General features: G+C 47.3%; 1 protein-coding gene across 6 annotated transcripts in view; it reads right to left on the reverse strand.

Moving 5' to 3' along the window:
• samd4a (sterile alpha motif domain containing 4A) overlaps positions 1-7,416 on the reverse strand; it is a 49,233-nt gene extending 41,817 nt beyond the window's left edge. For 3 of the 6 annotated variants that reach the window (XM_084009384.1, XM_084009383.1, XM_084009382.1), the window contains exons 1-2: positions 7,233-7,416; positions 5,524-6,273 (exon numbers count right to left, since the gene is read on the reverse strand). In XM_084009384.1, coding sequence (XP_083865510.1) covers positions 5,524-5,719 — 196 coding nt within the window. In that variant the 5' untranslated portion in view covers positions 5,720-6,273; positions 7,233-7,416. The remainder of the gene's footprint in view (positions 1-5,523; positions 6,274-7,232) is intronic. The other 3 variants (XM_084009387.1, XM_084009386.1, XM_084009385.1) reach the window with 2 other exon arrangements.
• Positions 7,417-9,013: the final 1,597 nt, after the last annotated feature.

Genomic DNA, 9,013 nt, shown 5'->3' on the forward strand with positions numbered 1-9,013 from the left:
CCTTGACGCTAGCTGGCTACGCAACGATGTAAACACACACAGATACAAACACCCGTGATCTTGTCGGGGGGGAGCTGGGATCAGAGTTATAAAGCAGCACACAAGGGTTCGGGTGAGAAATTAAACCCGAGGACTTAACGAAGCGCTTGATTGCATAATCCCAGCTATCAGTGACACCTTGAACGCCTCGCTCACAGATAAAAACCAAGAGCCGGACTCGTCTGAGGCTTTGAGTCAGCTCCTTGCTCGTCCTGAGCCCCGCTTTCTGTCCATCCTGACACACACACACACACACACACACACACACACACACACACACACACACACACACACACACACACACACACACACACACACACACACACACACACACACACACACACACACACACACACACACACACACACACACACACACACACACACACACACACACACACACACACACACACAGAAGAAGAAAGAAGGCCTCCGCTGTGAGGCAGAGTGGAAAAGACGAGCTTTATTTCGTTTTCCCCTCTGGTCGTTCTGGCAGGTTGTCTGTCCCCATTCCTGAGGTTCAGTACGAGTTCACAGAACACGCCGTCAACTTCCAGAAATAAACTGTTTGCTCATGCGTGGGTGCGAGGAAATAGTTTGGCGCCCAAACCAGAGACAAGACTTTTTCTCTCCCTCTCTCTCTCTTTGACAGGATGGGCCAATGAGATGTTTAGAAAAAGGCACAAAAGGATGTTGACAAATGGGGAGAAGTGTGTGAAAAATCAAAACCGGATCACTTTCACTTTAAACTTTTCTCTCTACGGAGAAGGGGTATTTATAGACGCTCCCCTGGCAGAGCGGGTCAACTACATCTGACTCAAGTGATAACGATGGAAAAACCATGAGGCCTCCAATTGTTTAGTCAAACATTCAGGTTTATCATTTCAAGGTGTTATATCAGTTCTAATGACAAGAAATCTCCAAATCAAAACCATTTCACAAACTTCACCTTCTTTAAAAGTGGTGTTGACAAGGACGCCATTCAAATCTGAAAATAAACAACAGAATCAAACAAAAACTTGGGGAAAGTTGGACCGGAGAGAACAGAAGTGAATGAGCTCCGGCTGTAAATGGCACCAGTATTATCTGAGTCTTCATATTTTCCTTCCACACCGCGATGTACTCAGGAGACCTCAGCTCCACTGAAGGTGGAATCAGTTTTCCTTTTTCCACCGGGTCTTTTTCCCCCACGTACGACTCTCTCCGAAGCCTGACTCAAGTGTGCTGTGACGTGCCCACATTCCTAGACAGTATCCCCAACACCGGAACCGTTTACCGCCTAAGCCAGGAATGCTGATTTCCAGCCCGGGCTTTTTTGTTTTTTAAAACATCGGACCTAGTTTAGGCAGAGAGTGCAACAGGAATTCACTGGGTAACACTAGCTGTTATACAAGGCAGACTTTCCCTCCGTGTCAATCATCCTCCACGGTTAAAGCAGAGCACGGTGTTAAGATGCAAAGCTACAGCCGGCAGCGTCTATGAAAAGTATTGTTTTAGCTGGAAGTCATACTTTGACCTAGATTCAAACTGAGCCCCCCCCCCCAACAACAACACCACCTCCACCAACCTCCACCCCGAGTATAATCCTGGCATGCCTGAGGACCAGGTGTAAATAAAGAGCTATGTGCTTTCGGCAAATCTTTTCATGTTACCAAAAAAAAGAAGAAAAAAAGAAGAAGATGGCACCTCCGTGTTCTGAACTGTACGCTTTTATCAACATTAACACATCCAACAGGTTACAGGTATACAAAGGAACAGGGACAAATTCTAAATACAGAATCCGTTGATCAATAATCTTAACTTCTTAAGATAGGCAGGATGTGCATTTTGGAGTCCTCAGACGTATAACAATACTGTACTTTCCTATGTAGCACACTGTGATTTTTGTGCAGTATAGAAACGCAGCAAAAAGCATTTAATCGTCTGAGATGAAGACGAGGCGTGGGACGACATGATAATCTCAGGTCACGATTATACCGTCCAAATAACTGCAACTCGCGAGGATGACTTCACATTTTTGTTAAGAAACAAGTCCTTTTTTCATCTTTTTTGGTGAAAAACTGTCTTGAATCCCGGCCTGCATCCTCTCAGCTCAGACAGCCATGAAGGTCTGCACACCGCACCGAAATAAGGTTAGTCACCGAGAACACCGGCCACACTGTCCTGTCCGAACCCCGCCCTTACACCACCGCTACGCCCTCTGTGTGTGTGTGTGTGTGTGTGTGTGTGTGTGTGCTCGGTTGTGAGCGACGGTGGAACATGAGAGCAGGAAATATGAAGGATTGTGTGCAATTTTTCCAGCACGTTGTTGGGTCGCATGTTGAAACGTCCCTGACGTTGCTTCCAGGTGAATGTTAGTGTCATTTCTACCGTAAAGCCCCGAAACCTGGCGCCGTTTCCTGTAGGACCTCCATGATTTAAGGACATCCAACCCCGTGTACCTCAACGTCTGGTCTCCGTGTAACACTAGGAGATGCACTGTGATCTGTTCCAGCAGGAATGTAGCACACAACATGGAAGTGAAAGCTATGTTTCCTGAAAGTACAATAGCAAAATATTTTGTCCCTAAAATCAAATGGAGATCAAACAGTAGTTGGGGGGATAATTATGAATGGCTTCGGGTTGAGGTCTGAGCTCCTTGCACATCTGTACTGAGCTGCTCACATATAGAATGATGACAACGACCATTTAAAACAACACTCCTGCGTGCAGGCCGACTCCGCCCGTCTCCCAGCGAGGCGGTTAACCCGTCGACTACGACGAGTCGCAGATAAAGTGGCGGGGTCCGCCTCCCAGCCGCTCAGAGAAGTAGGTCACGGAGGATTCCATTCATTTGTACACCACTCTCCAAATAGTTGGCTTTTCCACTCAGTCCAGCCGACCAGCTGCATGTTAACCCTTTAACGGCCTCTTTTCTGCACCTAGTCGTACTAAATGCTATGCAAAAATGTGAAACCCAGGTAGTCAGTTGTTTATTCCCATTGAGACAAGTAGAGGATATATAAATCACCTGTAGAATCTGGTGTCTTTGGAGGGAATTTTAAATCCTCTCATGGATCATTTACCTGCTCGCCAAATCTGTTCATTCACTCAATAAGAGTTAACGTCACATGTCTTTTTTTAGGTTCTGTAATGACGCCTTGAATTCCGGTCATATTTTACCTGAAAAGAAAAGTATGACTTAATGACATTGTGGTTGTGCTGTTTTTAGACCGTCCTGTTGAGACAGGTGCGTGTCTCACTGTGGCGAGCGGGAGACAGTTTTCTTTTAATGAGGTGAAAATGTTGTTTAACAAAAGGCTTAACGCCAACAAATAGAAGAATAGTTAATTGTAATAAATACAATTATTACATTACATTGCAAAAAGTTTGAAAGGTTCTATTGTTCCGTCAGATGTGGTCGGGATAGGTTTTATTCCTATCGTTGGTGAAATAAAGCCTATAAAACACATTATTGTTGGGTAGTAACTTTTTAAAAGTGAGATTTCCATATATTCTACAAGGCTTTTCAGAAATGTATCAAGAGACATGAAAGCAGTAACACACACACACTAAAAAAAATAAAAAGTTTGCCTGTGGTAAGAAATAACTTCAAACTGAAAAAAACCCTCTATAATCAATACAAGATCGAGATTTGGCTCAGTGTAACAGCAGGCTGATAGATCTGCCTCGACTCAAACAAATCTACCACAACATACCAGAGGGATCACGTAACCAGACAACCTTCTCAGCCTCCCTCCATTCAGCAGCGTGGGTCCCGATGGAAGTCTGATTCCACCGCGCTCAGCTGAATCAGCGGCCGGGAAGCGACCGCACGCTGACGGGTGGGAGGAGCCTCCAGGGGCGCGCCACAAAGATTTGAAGTCCATTCAGATCTCCTGAAGCATACTTGGAGCACCGATAATCACACAAATATGCACGCAGGTATTCGGTAGTGCTGAAAGCTTATTAAAGTATTTTTCCTGGGGGGGAAGTTTTCACCACCAACGTGCAATTTCATCACCTGCGTGTAACAACACTTTCAGATTTAACAAGACTTTTAAAGGAACGCAGCCTCGTGTCTGAGGGATGACGACACTGACGGGAGCGCCATCATCTCAGTTACTGGAAGGAGAACTTCACAATATCGAAGAAATATTAATAATCACCTGGTTAACCATTTAAGAATGCACTGCAGCAGCTTTTCATTACGTTATCATACACACCGTGAGCTTTTCCTGCATCTTTTATGTCCACCAGCCGGACCATAAATCAACAGACTTAACACAGAATTACACAGAATCGAAGAGTGAATTATGACCGACTGTGGCTCGAGTATCACCACAAGACAATGTCTTTGACTCTCACATGAAAAGCGAGATAAAAAGCCGCTGACGACGACGTCGCCCTCCCTCCACCGTCTCCCATCACTCCGTTTCATCTCCGACAGTGGGAACCAGCCTGACTTTGGGAGGAAACTCCATGCAGCGGGCTTTGAAGCCTCCAAAGCTTCACATTAAACAATAACGGGGACCAGCCTGCACTAACTGCTGCAGCCCCTGCCCATTGTAAACCCTGATGGAAACTCTCTGTAAGACGTTAAAGAGTGTCACCATGATGTCACCCCAGGGTACGCCAGCAGATGTGTTACTGCGTGCAGATGTCGCCATAGGTTCACACAGACGCTCTGCTCTCCCATCGCAGCAGCAGCACTTGTTTCTATTTTTCATGAGCCCGGTCGGTTGCCAGGGTTTTTGTTTCCATGGCCACGCTGCAGTCTGATGCAACAAATCCCAGCCCGGCTCAATACCAACCCAGAGAGAGAGAGCTACAGCGCTATGGGCTGGCACACTGACTGACTGACTGACTGACATCTCCACCGCGGTGCCAGCTGAGCCTACACGACCCCAAACTCTCCTTCCACAATCATTTACCGACTGGCTCCGGTTCAGCGCAACACTTTGCACAGTTTCGTAGCGTCGGTGATTCAGCTCCTGATGGGTCTGCAGGAATGTTTTGGACAGGAAACGTCCTCTAATGCATGCATGGGGCCCGTGTGTGTGTGTGTGTTCCAGGGTCAGGGGCTGTGGTCATTTGGGAAAACGTGGCCTAGAAAAACCCTCTAAATTTTTAAATGAGTCGGCAGAGGAGGGAAAAAAAAGCAGTGGTAAGATTTGTGAATTTGACTTCTGTGTCCCACTTTCTGGTCAGAAAACATGCAGCCAGAAACAGAAGTAATAAATATGCATATCATATAAAACTACTACTGCTGTAAGTGTAAAAGATGTGCTGATTGAAGACCAGAGGAGGGAAAACAGCTAGAATAAAATCTGTGCCAATTCCCAGCAGTCTGAAATATGTTAAAATTAATTTCAGGATGTATACGTAAGTATTGTATTGCCAATATCAATAAGTGTAAATGTGTGGTTTCATAGTTCCCGTTCCGAGACTTCATATGAATGTGTGTGAAAGGCTGTGTCTTCGTGGACGACGTAGCTGGTCTTACCTGGATTGTTGGCCTCTCCCTCCAGGACCTGCAGCTCGGTGCACTCGGCCAGGGAGTGCTCCAGGCAGAGCTGCAGGAAGCGGGCCTGGGTCCGGCTCACCCTCTTCAGCAGCGACAGCAGAGCCACCGTCTGCTCGCACTCGTTCCACCCCTTGAACCAGCTGGCCAGCACGCCCACCTGATCGCGAAACATCATGGTCTGTGAGGCGGGGTGAAGGCAGGGCCTCTGGCTGAGAGGGGCGACCTCCCACCAAAACTTTACACCGGCGGCGGTGGGGGGGGGGGGCAAAAACCCAGTGGACAATCTTTTATCGGCCGGGGGTTGTTGACGTTTTGTCCGTCAACTTGTGGAGGTTCAGCTGAAGCACTGGGATGCCATTCTTAGCCTCGCCGGCGGCTTTGGGTAAGCAGTCACTCTCAGGCCTTCGGGTGCCAAAATTTGTTTTCGGCGGCCGCAGCTGGTGCTGGATATATTCCTGCCGGAGGAGGAGGTGGAGGAGGAGGGGGGATTTCTGTAACGTCTCCTGTCTGATCACCTCCCGAGTGTGTGTGGAGAGGAGGGGAGGGAGGGGGGGGTTGCTTCTTCTTCTTCTAGCTCGGCATTAGGCGATATGAGCTGCTCTCCGCTGCTTTACTCGCTCCCGGGAGGGATTGATATTTGATGAGTCAGCTTTCTTCCAGCACACACGCTGTGTCACATCAGCTTCAGCCTCGCTGGCATTTTTTTCTTCAGGGAATCCCTCTTTAAGCCTGCAGGATGGATGTTAGAAGTTAAGGGAGGAATGAAAAACACATTTAGACCAGACAATGCCCTCTCTCTTTCATACACATTTTTTTTTACAGTGCAATAGAGATGACAGCCTCTAGAAATGCGACAGTCCCTGTTGCTTCAGCTCTGCAGACTTTGTGCTGCTGCAATATGGGGGTGAAGGAGGAGGAGGAGGAGGAGGAGGAGGTGAAAAAAACAGCCTTCACAAACTCATATGCATTTATAGGTCGCCTCCTCGCCGTCGTCGATGCGCATAGGCTTGTGGCATTCACCGCCCCGGACGAAAATAAATAATTGTCGTTTTTGGTATCCACCCATTTACTAAAAATACAGCGGCGCTGCTGCGCGCTGCATCCCGGAATTCACCCCGAAAGAAGAAAGGGACGCCGGCTAGAGACGTTATAGCTTCCGTTATTTTAATGACAGGTTGCCCTCTCTCTCTATATATAGAGAGAGAATATAAATATATGTATATAAATATATATATATATGTTTGAGCCGTTAGCTACGCGAGCCAGAAGAGAAGAAGAGAAGAAAGCACCCTTAAAGAGTTAAGCTAGCTAGCTAAAACTGTCACTTTGCTTCATCAGCAACAGCGGGACGACCGTGTGTGTGTGTGTGTGTGTGTGTGTGTGTGTGAGCGGTTTGTAAAATATTAATAACAATAAATACCCCCTACTCCCCCCACCACTGTGTGTGACTAAGTTAGCAAAGTTACGTTAACGCTACTAACCGCTGTTACCGCGAACTAACCAAAGAAGAAGAAAAAAAACGCGTTAGCTAGTTAAAAAAAAGAAGTCTTCTTCGGTCTCGTTATCTTGGATAAAAACACCGAAGCGTAGACAAACGACGTGTTATTTTTCTTCCTCGTAGAAACTTTGAACGTTTGAATTGTTCGTGAGAAACGGTCCCAACCGCCGCCGAGCTCGCGCTCACTTACCCCCGGGAGGAGTTCGCATCGTCCGGTAGGTAGGAGTGGGGAGGGGGAGGCGGGGTCCGTGTCGGCACCGGGCGGCAGGCTGAGCGTGTTTGTTCGGGGAGCGCTGCCCCTTCACTCCGGGTCTGTCGGGTTTGCCATCTTAAACTAACTTTTACTCTCTCTCTCCCCCTCTCTCCCTCTCCCTCTCTCTCTGTCGCTCTCTCTCTCTCTCGCGCGCGCCGCGGTCAAGAGGGGCGGAAGCTTCGCGGGACTTCCGAGGTGACGCTTTCAAAATAAAAGACAGCAGTGCGGTGGGATTTCATGAGATTAAAGATCGTGATTTAGAAACACTTTTATGTTATATTACTTGAAATCCTTCAAACCGTTTGAAATGAATACATTAAAATGCTCTGACATTAAAAAAAATGTAAATGTCATCTCTGGCCGTGGTAGGACTGTAAAAACCCCGTCCAATCAGAAGAGTCGGGTTGGAAAAAATAATTCTGCCTGCCTGTCTGTCAATGTTTACTTCCTGATTGCACTCCAATCTCAGCCCTCGTTTGGCGTTCTGGGGGCGGGGCTTTGAACAGAGGTCTGAACGAAGGGGGCGGGGCTTTGAACAGAGGTCTGAACGAAGGGGGCGGGGCTTTGAACAGACGTCTAAACGAAGGGGGCGGGACATTGTCGGTTCGGTGATGTGTTCAAAGTTAAAATCTCTGTGGCTTTCCCAAATGACCTACTCTGCCTTTAACTGCTACACAACAATGTATTGGTTCGTACTCAAGTAGAAGTACAGATACTTGGTGGCATTAAGTTATTTGTACAATATCAGTTTTAAAGTACTCATTTGAACAAACGACTATTGATGATAACAATGATTGATGATAATAATAATCATAATTGTTTTATACATGATTAAATATGAAGCTACACAGCAGTATATAAAGTAATTGAAATTAGTCTTAGCCACCTTTATGAGCTGCAATATTTAACTGAGTTCTATCTATGGATCATAATTATCCGATAATATACATTATTCTGAAATGGGACATTTATATGTATACTTTTACTTGTAACAAATGATTTCTGCACTCAAAACATTTATTCCTCCACTGCATTTAAGCTTAAATGTTTTTATTTTGAAGGCACGACCATGTCAACTTCCGGTTGCCTCGGCCGCCTTGACGCAGGGAGGCTCGCGCTGCTCGTTTCCACATGCTAATCATTAACAGCGGAGCATTACGTCAGGGGCTTGGCAGCGCGAGGAAGCACCAAAATAGAGAGAGAGAGAGAGAGAGAGAGAGAGAGAGAGAGAGAGAGAGAGAGAGAGAGAGCAGGGGAAGAGAGGAGTGAGAGAGAGGGCGAGAGAGAGGGGAGAGAGAGGAAGAGAGAAAGGGAGAGAGAGAGGGAGAGAGAGAGAGAGAGAGAGAGAGAGAGAGAGAGAGAGAGAGAGCAAAGGAGGGGAGGGAGGGGGAGATAGGAGGCGGGGCCAAACGGGGGGGGGGGAGTAGTGGGAGAGAGAGAAGGGAGAAAAAGAGAGAGCAGGGGAAGAGAGGAGTGAGAGAGAGGGCGAGAGAGAGGGGAGAGAGAGGAAGAGAGAAAGGGAGAGAGAGAGAGGGGAGAGAGAGGAAGAGAGAAAGGGAGAGAGAGAAAGGGGAGAGAGGGAGAGAGAGAGAGGGAGAGAGAGGTGAGAAAGAGAGAGGAGAGAGATGGAGGGGAGAGAGAGGAAGAGAGAGAGGTGAGAAAGAGAGAGGAGAGAGAGGGAGGGAAGAGAGGGGGGAGAGAGAGGAGAGGGAGGGGGA

Source organism: Eutrigla gurnardus (genome assembly GCF_963514095.1).
Source record: "Eutrigla gurnardus genome assembly, chromosome: 1".
NCBI lineage: Eukaryota > Metazoa > Chordata > Actinopteri > Perciformes > Triglidae > Eutrigla > Eutrigla gurnardus.